General features: G+C 42.0%; 1 protein-coding gene across 1 annotated transcript in view; it reads left to right on the top strand.

Moving 5' to 3' along the window:
• Positions 1-26,190, top strand: part of KCNC2 (potassium voltage-gated channel subfamily C member 2) — a 212,091-nt gene that overhangs the window by 171,302 nt on the left and 14,599 nt on the right. Inside the window, 3 exon segments of the mRNA XM_029079484.1 lie at positions 23,781-23,994; positions 23,997-24,560; positions 24,563-24,704. Of these exon segments, the coding sequence (XP_028935317.1) occupies positions 23,781-23,994; positions 23,997-24,560; positions 24,563-24,704 (920 nt within the window).

Raw genomic sequence — 26,190 nt, 5'->3', positions numbered from 1 at the left:
ATACCACTGTAGCTTCTGGCTAAAAATAAACAACCATGCCACCAGCCAGAACCTGTTGAGCCTGGCCCCCAGGCAAGATAGTTCTTTGGTCCGGAGTTTTTGCTGATATAGACCCATTAAGCACTAACTCCCTGCTTCTAGCTGTTGGGATGTGGCTCAGAAAATAATTCAGCCCATGTTTCATATCGATGTTGAATCATTATTCACAGCCTCACTTTCATTCATATGAAAGGAAGCCGTATGGTGATTTTTCTTATAATTTCTGCAGATCATATAAAAACATTTGTAGGCTGAACAGCCACACCGCCTGCATGTAGGTACATGGCTGAGGATATCCAACAGCATACCCGGTCTGCTGTCATCCCCATTATTGAGGGCTTGGGATGATAAGACACCAGGTCAGAGAACCTGGGCAAAGAATTGATTCATCGTATTTATTGAGCAGTTACTGTGTGCAGAGGACTGTACTAAATGCTTGGAAAGAATTGATGATAGTGATGGTGGTTTTCAGTGTTATCTACACGCTGTCTTCCTTGCCAGTCATGTTCTCACTGGGGTGCAAAATGCATTAAATGAGTAGACAAGCAGGGGTGCCGCACATTGAAAAATTAATGCCAGAATTCTATATGCAAAACTCATTAACTGCTAGGCTACTGCGGCCCCATAGAGCCATGAGCCAGCAGCAATGGCACTCTTTACTGCCCCCAGCCAGAGCCTGCTGAGCCAGGCCCCCAGGCAAGATGGTTCTTTGGTCCAGAGTTTTTGCTGGTATAGACCCAATAAGACTAACTCCCTGCTTCTAGCTGTTGGGATGTGGCTCAGAAAATAATTCAGCCCATATTTCATGTCGACATTGAATCAATATTCACAGCTTCACTTTCATTCATATGAAAGGAAGCCGTACGGTGACTTTTCTTAAAATTTCTGCAGATCATATAAAAACATTTGGAGGCTGAACAGAACAGCCACCTTTAAAAAACCCAAAGTTTTGCAAAATTTTGCAAAATTTAGAACATAATTGTTCTTTCTACATTCAGAACGAAAGCTTCACTGAGACTCAGTACTTCCAAATCATCTAGAATTGTTAGTGAAAATGACAAATCTGGAGTGTTTAGTTTTAAATTGAGTGCTGTCTGAAGGGCAGTTATTTTTTTTTCTCTCAAAAACTGGGTTAATCGAAAACTGAGACAGGTGAGGCTAATAGGTCAGTCTGGAATGTGCTTCCTCTTCCATCTACCTGCTCCAGTCCACATGGTAATAACCCCAGCATACTTTTTCTCAAAATGCCTTATTCGTTTCACTCTACTTATGTTTCCTTTTTTGCATTCTGATAGCTGCAATACCTTAGCTTCACTTAAGTTGAAATTTCCAAGCTTTCATTGCTACTAGGAACTTGCTGAATGGTTTCTTAAGAAAAAAAATCATCCAATTTCCTATTTTATGAAAAGTAAAATATCCTTCCTAGTGTCATTAGCAGGTCTCTGAGGCATCACTAAAGAAAATAGAGGGAAGTAGCTGTACCACAGGCAAAGTGGGAGCCCCACACAGATGGCAGGAACATTCTAATGACCATTTCCTCATGCATATTTTTCATGTTCTTACATTCATGAAAGTAAATATTTAATATTCCAAGCCATCACTTCTGATATGATTATAGTTTATCTACCCTAGGGCTTAACTCTGTACTTGGCATATAGCATTTAACAAATACCTCAATCATTACTATTATTATTATTACCACTATTACTATTATCTCTTCCTTTTACTGTGCCTTGTTAACATGAACCTACTGTTTTGGTCTGACAACTCCTCTTATCCTCCAACCTAGAGAGCACAGTGCAGGGACCAAATCAGCATCGACAGTATTTTTATCCAGCACCAATTTAATGTAGTGTACTGAAATTTGTATTGAGAGGAATTAAAGAGTGCTATAGGACATAGTCAAAGCTCTTGTTAAGAGTACAGTCTAATGTGAAACAGAATGTGCAATACAGTGATTGTGGAGGCCCTTAGTATTTAATTTTGGTGGAAGACTGTCCTTGAGAAATAACCTGAAATTGTCGGAGTGAAGACTGGCAATTCCGATCATAAGGTTCGATTACCCTAGGTGGTGATATAGATAGAAAGACTCGGAGACAGAGGTCGGGATAGCGCAGGAAGGAGGAAAGTGGCTACACTTCCATTCATCCCGGTGGGATACGAGTGGCGTGTAGCCCCGAGCCTCCCTCAGAGCACTGCCTTTATTCAAGCATATGGCCAGTTAGTGAGGAAGGGAGGAATGGGGAGTTCGCCATCAGTTCCTGGGTTCAGTTCATATTTCCCAGAGAAAAGCAGTTGTGCAGTCGACAATTAGTAGCTGCAGTCAGGGTTAACAACATGAAGTGATCACGGATTCTTGACATGGGAGTCAAAAGAATGTTGTGGTTATCTTTCTTGTCTGGGGGCCATCAATTTCTCAAACTGGAGGGGATAATAAAACAAACTGGAGGGAATCATAAAACAAACTGGAGGGGATCATAAAACAAACTGGAGGGGATCATAAAATGAAAGTAAGTCCTGGATTCACTAAAATGGAGTCACTCTTGTCCTCTCAGTTCTGCTCCATAGGCCTGGCTGGCAGTCGGTCGGTTCTTGTGGACAACAAAGACATTACAGAAGAACTAGAGTCGGAACTTCTGAAAACTCAAGGGGAACAAGGGAAATATCTTAAAACTCCTTGAGAAGAGCAGTGTCTATTATTAAAAAGGGAAAACCCATAAAGCTGGCTATTTTAGATTCATCAGATTGTATAATGCTTGGGAAAATTTGGGAGCAGGTCATCAAATGTGGACTACTAGGTGATTGTATATTAAAGTATTGGGCAACAATTAAAATAGCTGAAGAATAAATATAGACTATTTCCATTTCATTTAGTCATAGGATGATATGCCATTAAAATAAGGAGGAACCAAAAGTCAAATTTCAGTTCATTCCTCTGACATGATATTTGCATGGTGAAGCTTCAAACATAAATTTCAGACCAACAGCAGCCAAGCTGTGACTTTAAGCTCCCTGCAGCTCATCTTGGCTGACTGCACAATTTGCACTTAGCACACAGTAACAAATGCTTTGTGGCTCATGTTTCCCCAGGGCTGTGGGCAAGAGTAAACCACTGCTGTACCTGACTTCTCAGTGGCACAGCAGTGGAAGCTTCCCAGTCACCACCATACCAATGATTGCCGCTCACTGTTCCAGCTCGAGGAAATTAATTTTGTGCCGTGACTCTCAGCTTTATTATGTTTTTCCCTCTGGTTCATGAGAAGCAGCAGGGCCTGGTGAAAAGAACACAGAGCTGGAAGTCAGGAGACCTGCATTCTGGTTGAAGTCGTGCCACCAGCCTGCTGACTTGCCATAGGTCACATAACTACTCTATGCCTCAGTTTCCTTATCTTTAAAGTGGGGATAAAATACCTGTCCTCTCTCCCTCTTAGACTGTGAGCCTCACGTTAGGACAATGGACTGTGTCTAATTTGATTATCTAAGCCCATTGCTTGGTACATAGTAAATGCTCAATAAATGCCATCATCATTATTATTGTTTGTTATTATTGTTACCATTATCGCTACTATTGTTATTATTATCAGTACTAGTATTGTGAGGAGTAATGTCCTGGCCCACTTTTGAATGGGCCGTATTGAGCTCTGGAAGACCAAACACTTCTTCCTCCTTCTCAGACTGTGAATCCCATGTAGGATAGGAACTGTGTCTGACTTAATTAGCTTGTTTCTACCCCAGCATTTAGAAAGTGCTTGACACATAGGAAGTGCTTAACAGATACTATTAGAAAAACAAAATAAAACTACACAACAACACTTTACTCTCTGGAAGCCCCAAATGGAGAAATCCCCTAGACTATGACCGCTATTCCCACTTATAGGAGAAAACAGGTTTGGCAGCTTCTGTGGCTACTTCTTGTGTGTCTACTTGATGTGTAGTTCTGCTGATCCTAGTTTTAAAATGACTTCTTCTAGCTACCCTAGTTTACCCTGGAAAAGTGGATTAAAAAGCGATTAGAGGACAGTGGTTATTACTAGTGGAATTTTCTGCTTCACCTTGGATTAGAAAGGCGGGGAAAAGGACAGTGCCACAAAAACACCCACACTTAGGGTCTCTTTCTTTTCAGTCATCCCCACTTACAAAAAACACAGAGATTCTTAGTGGTGGTCAAAGATGGCCTTGCATGAGCCAGGGAGGAGATATGGAAGAGAAGAGGTTTATGATAGAAGCTAAAGTCTGGAGAAGGAAGGACAGAATTTTCTTAGGAAGCTTTGTGCTTGATAGAATAATAAGGTCAGTATTTACTGACATTCAAATAACAATATCAATAACTATAATAATTGTTATATTTGTTAAGGGCTTGCTATGTACCAAGGTACTAAGCACTGGGGTAGACACAAAATAATCAGGTTCCCACATGGGGTCACATGTCTAAGTAGAAGGGAGAATGGACAGGGAATCCCCATTTTGCAGCTGAGGGAAATGAGGCAAAGGGAAGTGAAGTGACTTGCTTTAGGTTACCCAGCAAATAAGTGGCGGATCCAGGATTGGAGTCCTCTGACTCCAAGGCCCATGCTCTGTCCACTAGACCACATTGCTTCCAGTAGGAATAAGAATCTGATCTAACTGGATAAGAGAGGTTGTTTTTTATAAGCTAGGTATAACACAGGTCAGAGGTGCCAATTCTTCATTTCAAGCATATGATTGAGAAGGAAAGGTGGATTTTAATGGTGTGGAAGGGGAAGATGAAGACTGGGAAGGCCAGAATCAGTCAATCAATCCATGACATTTATGAGTGCATACTCTGTGCAGAGTGATGTACCAAGACCTTGGGAGAATACCATAAAGTTAATAACCATTAACCCTTCCCTCAAGGTGCTCATAATCCTGCACTTCCACTTGGATTTGTACCCTTCATTCACCCTACCCTCAGCCCCACAACACTCAGGTGCTTATCTCTAATTTATTTTATTGTCTGCCTCCCTCTCTAGACTGTAGAAGGGGGCAGGGAACATCTCTACTAACTCTGCTATATTGTACTCTCCCAAGTGCTTAGTACAGTGCTCTGCACTCAGTAAACACACAATAAATACCATTGATTGATTGAGCCATTGAACCTAGCAGGGGAGACAGATACTAAAATGAGTATCAGGTAGAGGGCAGCATTACAGTTTAAAGAGTTATTTAATTGATTGAGAGATTGAATCCAGCAGGGGAGACAGTTACTAAAATGAATTACGGGTAGCGGACAGCAATACAGTTTAAAGATATGTGCATATCTGTCACAGAGCAGGAGTGTGGAAGGTGAGTCCCTCCCAAATGCTTAAGTGATGTGGTAAGACTGAGGTGGCAGTAAAAGGAAAAATAGGGTGGGGAGATGAGAGATTAATCAAGAAAGGCCTCTAGAAAAAGATAGGACTTCAGAATGGCCTGGAAGCCATCATCTTGGGTCTTTGTAGTCCTGATTGGGAACTTGAAGATTTTGTCAGAGACTTGGGCTGAGCAAGACTGGGAGTCCAGCTCAAAAGGTGGTGAGGCAACCACCTCCATTGGCCCCATGAAGTGGGGATTTATGCCCTGAGTTGGTTTTAATTCAGTGGATGCTCTCTCCATATGTCCTTCTCCCAGGCAAAGCTCATTAAGCAAAAGAGGCTCCCTACTAAGAAGCAGCGTGGCCTAGTGGGTAGAATGTGGGACTGTGAGTCTGGAGGACCTGGGTTGTCTGTTTTGTCTGTTTTGCACAAGTCACTTCGCTTCTGTGTGTCTCAATCCCTTCATCTGTAAAATAGGAATTAAAACTGTGAGTCCCATGGGGGACATGGATTGTATCCAATCTTATTGTTTGTATCTACCCCAGTCCTTAAAACTGTGTCTGGCTCACAGTAAGTACTTAACAAATGCCACAGTTATTACTATTGATGAAGAAATCCCACTCAGAATTCTATTATAATTGTTATTGTAACTATTACTATTGTATGTGTTAGTTACATACTGTGTCAAGTACTGTGGTGAGCACTGGGGTAGATGATAACAAGTTGGAAGCAGTTCCTATATCACATGGGCCACACAGTCTAAGTAGGAGAGAGAACAGGTAATTATCAATGTCAGTGATTGATAACCTGAAGCCCACCTGAAAAGGAGAGGTCATCCAGGAGGAAGTGTTCATGCAAACAGAAAAAGGAAGCAGGTGAACTTGTTTTAAGGGGCTTTTGGAAAGCTTATTATTTGAGGGCAGATATAGCTCTAAAAGAGAGACCAGATTTCCCTTATGAGCTTCAGATATAGGGGATAAATAGTATTATTAGTAGTAATAGTAAGAGTACTAGTAGGAATAAATAGGAGTAATGGTGTTCATTAAATGCTTACTGGGTGCGGAAGTACAGAACACTGGGAAATAATATACGGATGGAATTAAACAAGGTCCAGTAGATCTTGAGTCCAGCCCCAGGCTCCTCGGGAAAGGAACGGGGAAAGCCAGAAGTCATCTAGGAAACTGTGGCCAGAGTTATATAAGTAGAGCACTGAAGGAAGAAGAGCTAGTCCCATAGAAATTTATAAGTATGGGTAATTGGCATAGGATTTTAGGGGTTTTTTTTAGTGACTTCAAAACAATTAACGTAATTTACTCTGTGCACACAAATATTAAAGCCAGTTTAGGTGGATGGTGTGGATATTTTCAGAGAGATGGTAAAGTTTTCTTGGAAAGGTGCATCTTCGAAGTGGGAAAGCTGAATAACATCTTCCCAAACTAGCAGCAACTGGTTCTCTAGAACCCAGAGTCAGAATGTTGACCCAGTCACCTGAAAGAGTGAATTTAATCAAACTGCATGGTGGTGGAGGCAGTGGACTGGGTGAGGGGATTAACTTTGGGGTTTGGATGGTAGACCCTTAAAGATTGCCCCCCATTTTGGAAGGGTAAAATGGAAGGGACTCGGCAAATCATGACTGTGGTCGTGGAAGACTGAATCAGTGAAGAGTGGGAGAGGAAACAACGAAATGAAATTTACAGGAAGTAGTTTTGGTATTGATAAATAATACAGTGTCCTTTTCTTTCAGGCGTTCTTTTTTAGTTCTTAAACTTTCTGTTGAAAATATTTATAAGGAAACTGTACTTTTATAATAGGCGAGGCCACTGTCTTGAGAATACTGAGATGGTATCTTGAAAATGCGAACTGTGATTGACTTACCCAGTTAAATTACTAGAGGATTTTTTTCCACTTGGGAAAAAGATAACTTCAGCTGCATATGACTGCAATGAATAATTTATTGTGTCCTAAATTTAGACTCAATTTATCCAATGGTGCAGAAAGTTTGAAGCAGAAAAAAAATCAAGAAAACCAAATAAGTGCCACCTTCATCTGACACTGCCAATAGAATATTAGAATGTTATTGTTAAATATTCTAATTTCCTATATTGTGCTATTTACAGGTTTGGGTTTTGCTGTGCTTTCTTGCCATAAAAAAGAGAACTGTCAACTTAGAATTTAGAATTCTTTTGACTCCCTTTTGATCCAATATTCTATAGCCATCCTACTCCATGTGGCCTCCATATCCAAACTACTTTCTCTTGACGCACAAATCAGCAGCCTTAACACCACCCTCTGAAATAATCTCAACTCCTTTGCTCCTCTGTCCCTCCACCAATCTCACACCACTAACCTGCAACCATGGATCACCTCTACAGTATATTGCCTCCACACCTGTGCCCAAGCAGTGGAGTGCTGTTGGTGGAAATCCAGACAGCTCTCTGACCTTGTCCACCTTAAATTCTTTCTTATCTGCTTCAATTAGGCCTTCTTCTTTTCCTGACAACAATACTTCTTCCTAATTCACTTCCTTACCCACTGACCTTGCCAGCTGTTTCAGACACTTAGTTCCTTCCTTAAATCTCCTATCCCTCCACCCCCACCAACCTTTTTCCCTATCGACCTGACTATATACTTTATCAATAAAAGTGAACCCATCATACCTGCTCTCCCTAAAATCTCCAATCCCCATCTCCCTCTCCACCCTCTTTTACTGTTCCTATATTCCCTGAAGTAACTCAAAAAGAGCTCTCTCACCTCCTCTCTAAATCTAACCCCTCCTGGTACTTCTGACCCCATCCTTTCATCCTTTTTGAAACATTCATCCTCTCCCTTCTTCCCTCGTTGACTGCCATCTTCAGCTGTTCACTTTCCAATGGATTCTTCCTCACTGCTTGTAAACCTGCTTACGTATCCCCTATCCTAAAAAAACCCTCCCTTGATCCCACAGCTCCCTCCAGTTATCACCCCATCTACCTCCTACCATTCCTCTCCAAACTTCTTGAGAGAGTTGTTTACTTCTACTGTCTCCACTTCCTCCCCTCCATTTCTCTCTTTGATTCCCTCTTGTCTGGCTTCTGCCACCTTCACTCCAGGGAAACAGCCTTCTCTATGGTAAACAATGACCTTCATATCCAAAATTAAACTCCTTGTCTTCCCTCCCAAGCCCAATCTTTCCCATTACTGTAGAAAATACTGTCCTCCTCTCTCAAGCCTGTAACCTTGCCGTTGTCCTTGACTTATCTCTCTCATTCCACCCACGTATTCAATCCATCACCAAATCCTGATTGTTCTACCTTCCCCACTTTGTTAAAATATGCCCTTTCCTCTCCATCCAAACTGCTACCACACTGATCCAAGCTCTTATCCTGTCCCACCTTGACTACTGCATTATCCTCCTTGCTTACCCCCCTGCCTCCTCTCTCCCCACTCCAGTCCATTCTTCACTCTGCTGCACAGATCATTTGTCTAAAAACATGTTCAGTCCATGTCTCCCTCATCTCCAAGACCATTGAGTAGCTGCCCATCCATCTCTGCATCGAACAAGAACGCCTTTCCATCAGCTTTAAAGCACTCAATCAGTTCACCCCATCCAAACTCTCTTCACTAATCTCCTCTGCAGCCCAGCCAACAAACTTCACTCCTCTAGCACCAACTTACTTATCATACCCCAATCCTGTCTATTTCACAGCCAACCCATTTCCCCCATCCTCCCCTAGCCTGGAACTCCCTTCTCATCCATCTGTGCCAGACCACCAATCTCCCCACCTTCAAATTATGATTAAAGTCACATCTCCAAGAGAACTTCTGCAATCCTTCTTTTCCCTGACACCCTCTCCCTGCTGCATCACCAGAGTATTCATTCAATAGTATTTATTGAGCGCTTACTATGTGCAGAGTACTGTACTAAGCGCTTGGAATGAACAAGTTGGCAACAGATAGAGACAGTCCCTGCCGTTTGACGGTCTTACAGTCTAATCAGGGGAGACAGGCAGACAAAAACAATGGCAATAAATATAGTCAAGGGGAAGAACATCTCGTAAAAACAATGGCAACTAAATAGAATCATTAAACAAAATAAACAAAATAAATAGGGTGGGAAAGATATATACAGTCGAGTGGACGAGTACAGTGCTGAGGGAGTGGTATGGGAGAGGGGGAGGAGGAGAGGGAAGGGGGGAGAAAAGGGTTTGGCTGTGGAGAGGTGAAGGGGGGACGGTAGAGGGAGTAGAGGGAAAAAAGGGGGGAGCTCAGTCTGGGAAGGCCTCTCGGAGGAGGTGAGTTTTAAGTAGGGTTTTGAAGAGGGGAAGAGAATTAGTTTGGCGGAGGTATGGAGGGAGGGCATTCCAGGACTGCGGGAGGACGTGGCCCAGGGTCGACGGCGGGATAGGCAAGACCGAGGGACGATGAGGAGGTGGGCGGCAGAGGAGCAGAGCGTGCGGGGTGGGCAGTAGAAAGAGAGAAGGGAGGAGAGGTAGGAAGGGGCAAGGTGATGGAGAGCCTTGAAGCCTAGAGTGAGGAGTTTTTGTTTGGAGCGGAGGTTGATAGGCAACCACTGGAGGTGTTTAAGAAGGGGAGTGACATGCCCAGATCGTTTCTGCAGGAAGATGAGCCGGGCAGCGAAGTGAAGAATAGACTGGAGCGGGGCGAGAGAGGAGGAAGGGAGATCAGAGAGAAGGCTGACACAGTAGTCTAGCTGGGATATAACAAGAGCCTGTAGCAGTAAGGTAGCAGTTTGGGTGGAGAGGAAAGGGCGGATCTTGGTGATATTGTAAAGGTGAAACCGGCAGGTCTCGATAATGGATGGGATGTGTGGAGTGAACGAGAGAGACGAGTCAAAGATGACACCGAAATTGCGGGCCTGAGAGACGGGAAGGATAGTCGTGCCATCCACGGTGATAGGGAAGTCTGGGAGAGGACCGGGCTTGGGGGGGAAGATGAGGAGCTCAGTCTTGCTCATGTTGAGTTTTAGGTGGCGGGCCGACATCCAGGTGGAGACATCCTGGAGGCAAGAGGAGATGCGAGCCTGAAGGGAGGGGGAGAGGACAGGGGCAGAGATGTAGATCTGTGTGTCATCTGCGTAGAGATGGTAGTCAAAGCCGTGAGAGCGAATGAGTTCACCCAGGGAGTGAGTGTAAATGGAGAACAGAAGAGGGCCAAGAACTGACCCTTGAGGAACTCCAACAGTTAAAGGATGAGAGGGGGAGGAGGCGCCTGCGAAGGAGACCGAGAATGACCGGCCAGAGAGATAAGAGGAGAACCAGGAGAGGACGGAGTCCGTGAAGCCAAGGTGAGATAAGGAGTGGAGGAGGAGGGGATGGTCGCTAGTGTCAAAGGCAGCAGAGAGGTCAAGGAGGATTAGAATGGAGTAGGAGCCATTGGATTTGGCAAGAAGGAGGTCATGGGTGACCTTAGAGAGAGCAGTCTCGGTAGAGTGGAGGGGACGGAACCCAGATTGGAGGGGGTCCAGGAGAGTATTTGGATCTATGACCTTTGGGTATTGATATCCGCCCCACCCTCAAATCCCGGCTCTGCCACTTGTCAGCTGTGTGACTATGGGCAAGTCACTTAACTTCTCTGTGCCTCAGTTACCTCATCTGTAAAATGGGGATTAACTGTGAGCCTCACGTGGGACAACCTGATTACCTTGTTTCTACCCCAGTGCTTAGAACAGTGCTTGGCACATAGTAAGCGCTTAACAAATACCAACATTATTATTACCACAGTGTTTCTGTACGTATCTTTAAATTATATATTGTAAATTATTCATTTATATCAATGTTGGTCTCCCCCACTAGACTAAGCTATTTGTGGGCAGGAAATGTATCTACTAACCTGGTTGTGTTGTACTCTTCCCAGGACCTAGTACAGTGCTTTGCATGTAGTAGATGCTTAATAAATATCGATGAGGATGATAGAAGAGGAAATGAACATTAAAATAAGTTACAGATTTGACTTATGTGCTGTGGGCCTGAAGGTTAGGTGAATATCAAGTTCTTAAAGAGTACATATGAATCCAGGTGCATAGGTGTCACAGAAGGGAGAAGAAGTAGAGGAAGTGAGGACTCTTGGAGGAGATGTGATTTTAAGAAGGCAGATGGGATTAGTCCCCTGCCTCCAGGCAGGTGAATGATGAAACCGTTAAAACAGGTAGAACCTATTCTTGCCTTAAAAATCAAAATTGGGTTAGAAGTGTCAGTCTCAGCTTTGATGTTTTCAAAAGCAGTGCTGAATGTAATAAAGCATTCCAGCTGGGGTGCTGAGGACTCCACTGGGGTGAGCGGTCTTTCCAGATTGGGGGAAAAGTACAGCAGTGATCATGCTGGCAAGCAAAGTGACTGAGGGGGCAGGGAAGGAGCCATTTCCAGCACCCCGCCACCCCTGAGTAGCCATGCCAGAGCTGAATTCTAGCCAGTTTCAGTTTTCTTCCAGCCCTGGATTAAAGATGGCTGAAGAGTTGTCACCATCTTTCCAGAACTCCCTCCTATCTGCAGTGAGGGTGGAGTCATCTGTTGTCTTCAGGTGCTTTGGTATGGTGCAAGGGATAGACTGACTTTCCTGGTTTAGCATCTGTCTGCATTGTCTTGTATCTCTGGACAACTCACCTTGTCCCTTCACTTGAACGTCATAAAATAATGGTGTCTTCAACAACATCTCGCCAGGATCAATCAATCAAAATACCTTTGTCGTATGTTATTTCGATAACTAAAAATAATTTTCTTTCATGGTCCACCACTTCTAAGCCTACTAAATATAGACTGAGGTAGAAATATATTTTAAAGCCACATGAAATCAAAGGTGCTTCAAGAAATTCCATTCAAACCTTGGTGAGGACTAACATTAAAGTTCTAATTGGAACTGACAACAGATTGCAAATTCCAAGTTAAGGCTTGTCATGTTCAGCAGTAGACAGGTTTTAGGTAAATATTTAATCTTGCACTGAGATATAGGTATTTTCATTTTCATATATGCATAAAAGGATTGCTAAAGTGAAGTACAGGCTATATTTTTATGCCTAAGTAGAGTTTTTCTTATTTATCTCTTACAGAGCTCATGAGATCTACAATGATTTGAAGTGATTATTGATAGAGAAGCTACATTAATATTGAAGATATGGAGTTAATCCAAACTTAGAAAATACATTCAATGATTCCCTAATGCATATAGAAAATGAGTAATTGCACTATTGCAATATTTTTTTCCACATGGAATTATATGTATATATTTAACTGTCCCATATTTTCCAAGCTGAAGCTACTGACTGAGGTTCCATCCATGCATATGAGTGAGGGTGAAATGATCAATGCAGGACCAGCACTCCCCCTCCCTGTTGATATGTAAGGATAAATTCTTGTCACCATAATGAGCTTTTGGCTGTCTTTGAGTCTGCCCCATGCATCCTGTTCTTCACAAACCCTTTCTCAACTGCTTTCTAAATCTACCCCCTCCACCAGCACTTCTGACCCAATCCCTTCATACTCTTCTTCCTTCCGTGACTGTCATCTGCAACTACTCACTCTTCTCCTCCCCCAACTCCCCTCGCTTAAAAAAGCCTCTCTTAACCTTCTCAGCACCATCCAGCTCTTGTCCCATCTCTCTCCTTCCTTCCAGTCCAAACTCCTCGAATGGGTTTTCTACACCTACCATCTCCACATCTTCTACTCCAGCTCTCATTGTGACCCTCTATAATCCAGCTTCCACTCCTGCACTCTATGGAAACTGTCAGCCCCAAGGTCATCAGTGACCTCCTTCTCACTTAATGTAACAGATGTAATTATTTTCATCCTCTTCCTGTTTCTCTGATGTCTCTGTAGCCTGTGGACAGTGTGACCTTAGAGAGGGAGGTTTCCATGTAGTGAAGGGAGTAGAAGCCGAATTACAGGGGGGTGATCAAGAGGAGAGTTAGAAGGGAGGAAGTGGATGCAAGGAGGGTAGACAACTCACTCAAGGAATTTGGATAAGAATGGTAGTAGGGAAATAGAACAATAACCAGAAGGTATAATGAGGTCCAGAGAGGGCTTTTTTTTAGGGTTGGGGTTACTTGGGCTAGTTTAAAAGCACTGGGGAGGGAGCTGGTGGAAATGAGTGGTTGAAGATAATGGTCAGAGAGGGAAGAAAAGAGGGAGCAAATGTTTTGATAAGATGTGAAAAGATAGGATTGGAAGTACAGGTGGAGCTTGTAGAATTTGAGAGGAGACTGGAAATCTCCTCTTGAGATACTGCTGGGAAGGATAGGAGAGTCAAATATGGGGCAAGAAGAAGAAGGGACTGGAGAAAAGCAGGGGAGATTTTAGGGAGATCACACCTAACGGTCCCAGTTTTGTTGCTGAAATATGTGGCAAGATCATTGGGGCAAGAGATAGGTGGGTTGAGGATCGTGTGATTTGAGGAGGGAGTTAAGAGTCTGAAAAACTGCTTCAAGCAATGGACATGAAAGTCAATAAGGATGACGAAGCATTGTTGCCAGGCAAATGAAAGGTCAGAGGTAAAGCAGATGAGGATGCATTTAAGATGGACAAGTTTAGTCTGGTGTCAGGATTTTGACCAGCAGCTCTCCACAGCTTGTACACCAAGGTGGAGGAAGCATGCTGTGTAGGTGATCAATGGTGGGAGACTGATAGAGGAATAGTAGAGTGATGAAATTGAGTTCAGTGGAGAGAGGGTTGGGGGCAGGGATATGTGGGTCAAGAAATGGTACGATATATATGGAGACCAAATGGGATGTGATGGGTTTGGAAAATTGTAAGAGTTCAGTGACCACAGGACTCTATGAGGAATAGAACAGATTGAGGGTTGGGAGGTTGTGAGAGAGAAGGCATATCAGGAGATGGTGGTCAGAGAGTGTAATTTCAGAGTTGGTAAGATTGGAAACTGTACAGTAATTTTTGATGAAATTGATCGCGTCTATGTTGGTGAATGGGTGAGGTGGCATGGAGCAGTAGGTCAGTGGAATTAAGGAATGAGAGAAAGTGGGAAGTGGGAAGATCACGGGAAACTCCAGGTGGATATTGAAGTCTTCAGTGATCAGTATAGTGATGCAGAGAAGGAAAGTGAGAAAGTGAACAAAATGGTTCAGAAAGTTGAACATAGGGTCTTAGGGACACTAGATAATGGCCAAAAGTAATTGAAGTGGCAACTGCTATAAGAAATTGGTAGCAGGCTAATGGGAGAAACTTTGGGAGGACATTTGACTGAGCCCCTAAAATTAACCTCAAAGTCAAGGGTGCTAGGACCTTGGGGGGTACCTCTAGATGTCCAATATCTTACAAATGGCTCCAAGTCCTCGGAAAAGGCTGATGTGAGCTGACACCCCCCCAAATTGTCACAGGGAGACACAGGCCTGTAAGTACAAAAGAACTTTTAGAGGAGTAGGGGTCCAATCACCCAGTTCTCTTCTCCCAGCCAATTATCTGCAGGTCGCCTTCTTGGAGGAAGTGACACCCCAAGTAATAAAACCTTCTAAATTTACACACAATTTGTAGCCACTTGGAAACTAAGGTTGAACAATAATGGAACTCATTATTGCACTCATGCCCTCATCCCCAAATACCTGCTAAATCTTTTTAAAGTATGCCTTTTTAAAAATGGTATTTATTAAGTACTTTCTTTGTGCCAGGAACTGTACTATACACTGGGGTAGATACAAGCTAATCAGGTTGGGCACAGTCCATGTCCCATATGGGGTCTTACAGTCTTAATCCTCATTTTACAGATGAGGTAACGGAGGCACAGAGAAGTTAAGTGACTAGCCCAAGCTCACACAGCAGACAAGTGGCAGAGCCAGCATTAGAACCCAGGTCCTTCTGACTCCCCAGCCTGTGTTTTATTCCACTAGGCCACACTGCTTTCCACTAGGCCCATTCTGCTTTTTAAAATAAATTGTCTTTATAATGTGTTCTATTATGTGTTACTATATTTACGATCCCAATTCTGGGACATTTTTGTATTCTAAATGACTCTCCCAGCTAAATAGGATATTTGGTCAAACTAAAAAAAATATAGATATATATTATAACAAGAAAAGGCTACACTGTTGAATGAGAATCTCATTAAAATAACATAAATATCTACGAACAGAATAAATGTCAGTATAAATCTAAGTTGCTTTAACTTGCAATAAGATCTTAGAAATTCTCATCTCTGAAGTACAGTAATGATAGTGATGTAAAGTTGTGCTAAAATATTGACAGCAGAACAAAAAACTCCCAAAAATATCACTTCAAAGAAGACTAAGTCAAAAAACCCAGTATCTCTAAAGCATTCAGTATTTTTTGATCATTTGTTTTTTAGGTTTAGAAGACCAATGGAGTCCTGAATATTGTTTAAATAATGTTTTGCTGACTATTTATGGAATTATTACCCTTCATGGCAGATACAATTTATGTTTCTTTTTAAGTCTGCACTGTGGAAATCATAGAGAATAATGAATGTAGTATTTCCAAGGTCTCATTAAATATTCAACAGTTTTCTTTTCATGTAGACAGTAGATCAAGGAGAAGTTCTGAAAACCGTGCCATCCAACTAGAATGAACCACTGTTTTTTCCTTTTAGCAATTGCAGGTTGCACATTGAAGGAGAGGAAGACAGCAGACATAAATAGATCAGTCGTTCATAGAAAAAATAAGGAACATTTGTGTACAATTGACTTGAAAATGTTGGAAAAATAAAACAATTGAAGCAAAGTTGGTTGTGGAGCCAAGGATTAACTCCAATCTCTTGGTTCTCTTTCTATCCTTGATTGGTAACAGTACTAATAATATTACCCATTTCATACAAATTCTGATGAAAACATCACTTGGACAGAAATGTATCTGGTCCCAATACAGATTTGGCCCAGAACTGCTGTTTTTATTCTATTATTATATCGTTATTCATATGCCAGAAAGAAAATAATCCCTTGGCCACTGTAGTTTCAGTCATATTGTGAGTCAGGGGTCATTTTGTATCTCTTATCCTCAAAAAACCTCCTCTTACCCTCATTGTGCCTTCAAGTTTTCACTCCATTTCCCTTCATTTCTTTCCAAAGTCCTCAAATGAGGTATTTATACCTGCTACCTCCACTTCCTCTCCTCCGATTCTATCCTTGACACCCCCATCCGTTACCAAGACCTGCCGGTTTCACCTTTACAATATCACCAAGATCCGCCCTTTCCTCTCCACCCAAACGGCTACCTTACTGCTACGGACTCTCGTTATATCCTGGCTAGATTACTGTGTCAGCCTTCTCTCTGACCTCCCTTCTGCCTCTCTCGCCCCGCTCCAGTCTATTCTTCACTCCGCTGCCCGGCTCATCTTCCTGCAGAAACGATCTGGGCATGTCACTCCCCTTCTTAAACAACTCCAGTGGTTGCCTATCAACCTCCGCTCCAAACAAAAACTCCTCACTCTAGGCTTCAAGGCTCTACATCACCTTGCCCCTTCCTACCTCTCCTCCCGTCTCTCTTTCTATCGCCCACCCCACACGCTCCGCTCCTCTGCTGCCCACCTCCTCACTGTCCCTCGGTCTCACCTATCCCGCGTCGACCCCTGGTCCACGTCCTCCCGCGGTCCTGGAACGCCCTCCCTCCTCACCTCCGCCAAACTGATTCTCTTCCCCTCTTCAAAACCCTACTTAAAACTCACCTCCTCCAAGAGGCCTTCCCAGACTGAGCTCCTCTTCTCCCTCTACTCCCTCTACCATCCCCCCTTCACCTCTCCGCAGCTAAACCCTCTTTTCCCCCCTTTCCCTCTGCTCCTCCCCCTCTCCCTTCCCATCCCCTCAGCACTGTACTCGTCCGCTCAACTGTATATATTTTCATTACCCTATTTATTTTGTTAATGAAATGTACATCACCTCGATTCTATTTAGTTGCCATTGTTTTTACGAGATGTTCTTCCCCTTGACTCTATTTATTGCCATTGTTCTTGTCTGTCCGTCTCCCCCGATTAGACTGTAAGCCCGTCAAACGGCAGGGACTGTCTCTATCTGTTGCCGACTTGTTCATTCCAAGTGCTTAGTTCAGTGCTCTGCACATAGTAAGCGCTCAATAAATACTATTGAATGAATGAATGAAATATGGTTCTACCTCTTCCACTCAATGGTATTTATTATTTACTGTGTGCAGAGCATGGAAACTGCCCTTTTTTAGGTCATGAATGACCTCCTATTTGCCATATCCATTGGCTGCTACTCCATTCTAATCCTCCTCAACCTCTCAGCTGCCTTTGTAACTGAAGACCACCCCCTACTCCTCGAAACACAGTTTAACCTTGGCTTCACTGGCACTGTCCTCTCCTGGTTCTCCTTGTATCTCTCAGTCATTCCTTTACAGTGTCTTTCACAGACTTCTCTATCTCCCATCCCCTAACCCCCTACTCTCCAAGGCTCAGTTCTGGGTTTTCTATTCTCCATCTTCACCCATTCCCTTGAATAACTGATATTATTCCCCAGCTTCAACTACCATCTCTACAAGACTGATTCCCAAATCTACTTCTCAATCAACCAGCCTCTCCAGTCTCAGCTTCTCTTCTTCTCTGAAATCATGCATTTCCTCTTGCCTTCAAGACATCTTGGATGTCCCACCAATAACTCTGACATAATAAGCCCACAACAGAACTCTTAAACTTCAGTTCATTCATATTTATTGAGTGCTCACTGTGTGCAAAGCACTGTACTGAGTGTTTGGGAGAGTACAATATAACAATAAATAGACACATTCCTTGCCCAAAATGAGATTGCAGTCTAGAGGGGGACACAGACATTAATATAAATAAGTAAATAAATGACAATGTAAGCTCTATGAGGCTAGGAGTGGGGATGAACAAAAGAAGCAGTCGGGACCATAGAGGAAGGAGTGGGAGAAGAGGAAAGGAGGGCTTAGTCAGGGAAGGTCTCTTGGAAGAGATGTGCCTTAAATAAGAATATGAGCCTTCAATAAACTTCCCCTGTCCTCTCCATGACTTTCCCATAAGTGTAGGCATACCCTATAACTTGTAACCTTGGAATTATCTTAAACTGGTCTTTTTCATTCAACTAACGTATTGGGTCTGTCACCAAATCATGTAAATTCTACCTTCACAACATAGTAATAATAATAATAATAATGGTATTTGTTGAGTACTTATTGTGTGCCAAGCACTGTTCTAAGTATTGGGGTTGGTATAAGTAATCAGGTTGTCCCACGTGGGGCTTACAGTTTAATCCCCATTTTACAGATGAGGTAACTGAGGCATGGAGAAGTTAAGTGGCTTGCCCAAGGTCACACAGCACACAAGTGGAGGGGCCAGGATTAGAACCCATGTCCTCTGACTTCCATGCCTGTGCTGTTTCCACTGAGCCACGCTTCTTCTCTAACATCTCTAGAAGCTGCCCATTCCTTTCCATTGAAATTTACTGTGCTGATCCAGTCACTTATCCTACCTTCACTCCTGCAAAAACCTCCTTAATGACTTCCCTGTCTCATCTCTTTCCCCTCCACAGTCAATAATTCATTCTGCTTCCCAGATCATTTTTCTTAAAAAAAAAAAAGCTCACCCATTCTCTCTCCTTCCCTGCAATCTCACATTGCCTCTTGACTTCAGGACATCTCTTCCTGGATATACTGCTGACACCTCAAACTAGACATGTCCAGAATTGTAGACCTTATCTTCTCCCCCAAACCCTGTCTTTCCCATCACTGTAGACAATACCACTAACCTCTCTTTATCACAAGCCCATAAACTTGGTTTTGTCCTCAACTGATTCCAACCATATATTCAATCTGTCACAAAATTCTGTTCGTTCTGTCTTCACAACATTGCTAAAATCCACCCTTTCCTCTCCATCCAAACTGCTACCATGCTGATCCAAGCACTTATCCTACTTTGCCTTGAATACTGCATCTGCCTACTCACTGACCTCCCAACATCCTGTCTTTCCCCACTCAGTCCATACTTCACTCTGCTGCACAGATCATTTTTCAACAAAAATGTTCAGTCTATGTCTCCCGACTCTACAAGAACCTTCAATGGCTGCCCATCTACCTCGACATCAAAAAAAAACTCCTTACCATTGGCTTTAAAGCACTCAATCACCTTGCTCCCTCTTCTCTTACTTCACTGGTTTCCTAATACAATCCAGCCCACACACTCCACTAATACCAACCTAAGCACTCCACCACCTTTCTCCCTCCTACCTCACTTTGCTTCTCTTATTGTACAACCCAGCACGCATACTTTGCTCCTCTAATGCTAACCTTCTCACTGTGGCTTGATCTCACCTGTCTTGCCATCGACACCTGATCCACATCCTGCCTCTGGTCTGGAATGCCCTCCCTACTCAAATCCTAGAATGCATTCCTTCCTCAAATCTGACAATTACTTTCCCTCTGTTCAAAGACTTACTGAAGGCGCATCTCTTCCAAAAGGCCTTCCCAGGCTAAGCCTCATTTTTCCTCATCTTCCACTCCCTCTGCATCTCCCTGACACATCCTTTGCTCTTTCCCCCCATCCCAGCCCCACAGCACTTATGTTTATATTTGTAATTTTATTTATTTGTACTGATGTCTGTCTCCCCTCTTCTACACTGTGAGCTTGTTGGGGGCAGGGATTGTGCCTGTTTATTGTTTTATTGTACTTTCCCAAGCATTGAATACAGTGCTCTGCACATGGTAAGCGCTTAGTAAATACAATTGAATGAATTAATCAATCAACAGAAGCTCTTTACTATTGGCTTTAAGGTCTTCCATCAACTCTTGGTCTCACTAATTTCCTACTACAACCTGGCCCCATGCACTTCATTCCTCTAACACCATCCTTAGAGAGGTAGTGTGACTTAGTGGAAAGAGCCCAGGCTTGGTAGTCAGAGGTTGTGGGTTCTAATCCTGGCTTCGCCACTTATCAGCTGTGTGACTTTGGGCAAGTCATGTAACTTCTCTGGGCCTCAGTTACTTCATATGTAAAATGGGGATTAAGACTTTGAACCCCAAGTGGGACCACCTAATCTTGTATCTACCCCAGTGCTTAGAACAGTGCTTGGCACACAGTAAGTGCTTAACAAATACAATCAACATCATCATCATCAACCTATTCAATGAAACTCGATCCCGCTTATCTCACCACTGACCCCTCAATCAGCTCCTAACCACTAGCCCTGATCTCCCTCCCCCTTTTATATCCAACAGAATCTTCTTAAAATCACATCCTCAAGGGGCCTTACCCAACTAAGTCCTCATTTTCCCTACTTCCCCTTCCTAATAATAATAATGTTGGTATTTGTTAAGCGCTTACTATGTGCAGAACACTGTTCTAAGCGCTGGGGTAGACACAGGGGAATCAGGTTGTCCCACGTGGGGCTCACAGTCTTAATCCCCATTTTACAGATGAGGGAACTGAGGCACAGAGAAGTTAAGTGACTTGCCCACAGTCACACAGCTGACAAGTGGCAGAGCTGGGATTCGAACTCATGAGCCCTGACTCCAAAGCCCGTGCTCTTTCCACTGCGCCACGCTGCTTCTCTATGTATCCTTGATATTCACCCCACCCTCACCCCTGTCTGTCACTTAATCAATTGTATTTATTGAGCTCTTACTGTAGGCAGAGCACTGTAGTAAGTGCTTGGGAGAGTACACTGTAACAATATAGCAAACAAATCCCTTGCCCATGATGAGCTTAGAGTCTAGAGGGGGAGACAGACATTAATATAAATAAATAAATTATGGATCTATACCTAAGTGTTGTGGGGATGGGAATATAGGGAGCAATTCAGGGTGACACAGAAGGAAGAGAAAGAAAAGGAAAATAGGGCTTAGACAGGGAAGGCCTTTTGGAGATGTGCCCTCAGTAAGGCTATGAAGGCAGGGAGAGTAATTGTTGGATAGGAAGAGGGAGGCCATTCCAGGCCAGAGGCAGGCCGTTCCAGACCAGAGGCAGGACATGGGTGAGAGGTCAGTGGTGAGATAGTTGAGGTCGAAGTACAGTGAGTAGGTTGGCATTAGAGGGGCAAAGTGTTTGGGCTGGATTATAGTAGTTGAGTAGGGACTACTCCTTCTAGACAGCTCCTTGAGGGCAGAGAACATGTCTATCAACTGCTCTCTCAAATGCATAACTTAGTATAGTGCTCTGCTCAAAGTAAGTGCTTAATAAATATTGATGTACTAATTTAAATGGAATGAAGGAGAGGTGAAAACAGGTGAGAAACTGAAACAGAACTGTGCCTGAGTCCTTTCAGTGAATCAATCAAGAGAATTTATTGGGTGCTTACTGTATGCAGAGCAGTGTAGGAAGTGCCTGAGAGAGTACAAAACATCAGAGTTAGTAAACACATTCCCTGCCAATAAGGAACTTGCAATCTAAAAAAAAACAAGCATTAAAATAAATTATGGAATGAGAAGATGGGGTTGGAAATGCTTAGGTATTTCCCAATTCTCTTTTGACTTTTTATAAGAATAAATGTGATGAAATGTGATTACATATTTGTGATATATGTATTTGATATCATCCTATGAAAAATTGACTTGATAGAGAGGCCTATCAGGGATACTCTGACTCATAATACTATAGTATTTTGAAACAGTGCCCTTCTGAAGTCGCATATCCTCTGAGCCCTTCCTTTATTAATTTCTAATCTCCCCACCTTATCTCCCACCCAACTACCCCTTCAGCACTTTTGCATAGCCTAAGCATTGGCTATTCATCTACTTGACTTCCTAGCACTTATTTACATATCTTTATTATTTCCTCTGTCTTCGTTGTTAGATTGAAAAATCCTTGAGGGCAGGGGTCATATCTAGTAATTCTGTTGTACTCTCTCAAGTGCTTAATGCCATACTCGCCCCATAGTAGAAATGATTTAAACAGGGAGTCTTATAAATACCAAATAATTGAGATTTTTGAGTTAGTGTTTATTTAAACCTTTGTCTAAATTATCTGATATTTAGTATTATTTTTAAAATTTACCAATAAGATGTAAAAGCCAAGAGATTAAAAATTGAGAATGCTATCATATTATGAGCCACTCTCTATATAACTAACTTCTTTAAAGTATTCATGGGAGCATGTTGTTATGGAGGACCAATGTGTTTTCTCCAAAAATGACACATAATAAAGAAAATTTGTGCTTCACTGAAACATGGTAGATTTCTTCACTTTCATTTTTAACACTATTTTACACAGAAACAAAGGTTTAAATTAAATAATGTTTATAAAATGCCAGAGCTTTTCCTGGGGCTCTGAATTTCTAAGTCTCACAGTGCTATACTATGTAGCTGATATGAACAGAGGATACAGACATTTTGGACTATAAGAATTTTGAAAGCTATTTCAGTGGGGGGGTGTTAGGGACTTCAACAGTAATTTCTAATGTTGCCATAGATTGTTTTAGGGAATTACTGGGGAAATTTGAAAATGATATTTTCTCTCCTTCCTCTATTTATCTCTTAGATATTTGAATAGGTATATAATTTGGAAACATTCATATGTGTTAATTGGGAGAATTTTATTGTACAGTGGGAAGTATCTAATTTTTAATTTCAAGCAAACTATAATACTTTCTAAACGCTTTAGCGATCCTGTGGTTCATTCATGAATCAGCAACTTGTATGAATGACCATTTTCATCAGAAATATGTGTGAAGTTTTCAAATGACTTCCAAGGAAAAGATTGAATATCTGTTTATATTGTAAATTTATTAAACTATTCATTCCATTTACTTTCAAATCAGACGTTGCTGTCATACTGCAAAGTGGAGTGATGTAGTAATTATAATAAGAGACAGAAGAGTATGTTTACAATACGATTTCTCCTTTTTCTCCAAAAGTCCACTTACTTGTTCTCATTATTTGTCTTTGGTCTTCCCTTCCTCCTCAAGTTTAAATTCTAGAAAAGCCCCCCCTTGGTATTTAAACCAATAATAAAAGATTTTTTTTAATTGAAATGAGAGTGTTGTTGCTGAAATTCAGGAAATTTAAATCTTTAAAGAAATACTTAGCATAGCTCTAGAAGCAGAATATAACATGTTTGAGGCTTTTTAGGGGCATCCAGAGGTGCTGAGAATTGTATGAAGGTGATCAAATGTCTTCTGGGGGCGTTTCTATAGTGTAATAAATCAAGTGAAAATCAGTGGCATTTATTGAGCTCTTATCATCTGCAGAATATGCTATGCTAAGCACTTGGGAAAGTACAGTATAATAGAGTTGGTAAGCGTCATCCGTGCCTACCAGGATCTTACAATCTACAGGGGAGACAAACATTAAAAATTAATCACAGATAAAATGCAGTCTTTTAGGTAGAGTTCTTTATGTTTATTCAACAGAGTGATAAAGGTTATTTTCTGCATATAATCTAGAAATAAATCTAATTTCCTGGGTAAAACCTAAATTCAATTTCTAGGTTACAATCTATTCCTCCTTGTCTACAAAGATGCTTGTGATTGCATCTTGAACAAAATGTTTTCTGAGTTGTATTTCTGTTTTCTTTTGGCAGTTTATTGCCTTTGCTTCTTTATTCTTCATCTTGGTTTCAATCACCACCTTCTGCCTGGAGACACACGAAGCTTTCAATACCATTATAAACAAGACAGAACCAGTCATCAATGGCACAAAAGTAGTTCTACAGTATGAAATTGAAACGGATCCTGCTCTGACGTATGTAGAAGGAGTGTGTGTGGTGTGGTTTACATTTGAATTTTTAGTTCGCGTTGTTTTTCCCCCAATAAACTTGAATTCATCAAAAACCTCTTGAATATCATTGACTTTGTGGCAATCCTGCCTTTCTATTTAGAGGTGGGACTGAGTGGGCTGTCATCCAAAGCTGCTAAAGATGTACTTGGTTTCCTCAGGGTTGTGAGGTTTGTGAGAATTCTAAGAATCTTCAAGCTCACTCGACATTTTGTAGGTTTGAGAGTGCTCGGACACACTCTACGAGCTAGCACTAATGAGTTTTTGTTATTGATCATCTTCCTGGCCTTAGGAGTTTTGATATTTGCCACCATGATCTACTATGCTGAGAGAATAGGAGCTCAACCCAATGACCCATCTGCTAGTGAGCATACGCAGTTCAAAAACATCCCCATTGGGTTTTGCTGGGCTGTGGTCACCATGACGACCTTAGGTTATGGGGATATGTATCCCCAGACCTGGTCAGGTATGTTAGTGGGGGCTCTGTGTGCTTTGGCTGGGGTGCTAACCATAGCCATGCCCGTGCTTGTCATTGTCAACAATTTTGGAATGTACTACTCCTTGGCAATGGCAAAGCAGAAACTTCCAAAAAGAGAAAGAAGCACATCCCTCCAGCGTCTCAGTCAAGCTCTCCTACCTTTTGCAAGACAGACTTGAATATGGTCTGCAATAGCACCCAGGGAGACACATGGCTTGGGAAAAACAATTGAATCCTGGATCATAACAGATCATAACAGAACAGACACACTCCTAAATGCATGCCTTACACAAGTGCTTTATATACCTGTATGTTCTTTGGCCATATGAAGGAATTCTCATTTTCTGTAAATGTCCACTCGTTTTCAGTACTTCTCCCTTCACTCCAGGATCTTTTGAAGTTGTCAATCTCCTACATAGCTAAGATGTAGCATTCTGAAAACAACTCCTCATAGATATGTACAGAGCTGATGTATGCAGTCTTTAGGCCTTAGTAGGAATGCTTCTGCTGATCAACCCTTTCTTTAGCCCAGTTGTTGTTTTATGCCAAGGTATTTTTATTTCTTTGAATGATATAGCCATATTGATATCTGCCATGTCCTCCATTGTTGATTTCCATGTCATTTTGCTTGGCATATCTGTGTCTTATACCAGCTTTATTACTGTCCCAAAATGGCATGAACTAAAAAAAAATCACAAAAAACCATCGTCTAGAGGAGTGGATGGTTTCATTGTAAAGGCCTCAACCTAAAGGAATGAATGTGGAAGGTAGCCCTTTAGATAGCAATTGCATTTCTATTTAATATCCCATCTGCTCAGCTCAGTGTGCTTCACTCCTGGTTTAGATGGGCATCACCCTGAATTTCCTTTTTCCAGGCAGGGTTATCTGAAGTATGCTTGAAATGGCAGCTGTCAGTGACATCCCAATTGGACATGCATTAGACCAATGACAGTGCTTTGGACAGTTAAAAGAAGTCCATTAGTTTTTATGGTCCTATATCTGTTTCCATTTTTCTATTTAAAAATTAGCGATATACCCAACGTCCAGGCGAATCACTGAAGATGTTCCCCTAGACATATACGTAGTATGCTTATAAATGGTTATCTCTGGGAAAAGTTCTTTTTTTTCCCCAGCCACAGCTTAAGGGTATCCCTCGATGGACAGTTTTCTTCCAAAAGAGTCCTGAAGCTGTATTACAAGGCCTATATGAAGGTTACTAATGTAAATTATTTAGTCCCATTTAGAGAGACAAGAAATAAGCATGAAAATGGATCAGATGTCTTAAATAGTGGTTGTTTATTTACATTTTCAGGCTCAAGGTTAGAATGATGCAGAAGAGAAATAATCTGAAAAGGCACCTTTGATCCATGTTGGGGCTCTTCTGTGCTTTAAAAATTTGATTCACTAAATCTCATTTTCAGTCTCAGAGGTAGCTTTAAAAGTTCTAAATGTGTAGGTAGAAATCAGAAAATTGTTCCACACAAAAATGTTTTTTTTAATGGGAGGGTAAGACTGCTTTCGAGTGCACTATGCAAGAAGCAAACTACTGTAATAATACACAGAAATGGTCAGTGTGCAGAAAATTCCTTTAAAATATTAATAAGGATAGCATTTCCCATTTTTTCTGAGTTCATTGAAGAAATTCTAAAAAGAAGGCCCTATCTCTGACCAGGAAAATTCAGTTACAATTCAACAAAATTTCTGATAGATATCCCTATTCTTAAGGATTGTGAGGAGA

The sequence above is a fragment of the Ornithorhynchus anatinus genome, chromosome 14 (genome assembly GCF_004115215.2).
Source record: "Ornithorhynchus anatinus isolate Pmale09 chromosome 14, mOrnAna1.pri.v4, whole genome shotgun sequence".
In the NCBI taxonomy this organism is placed as follows: domain Eukaryota; kingdom Metazoa; phylum Chordata; class Mammalia; order Monotremata; family Ornithorhynchidae; genus Ornithorhynchus; species Ornithorhynchus anatinus.
The sequence above is the reverse complement of the archived record's forward strand: the minus strand, read 5'-3'. Positions and strand labels throughout refer to the sequence as shown.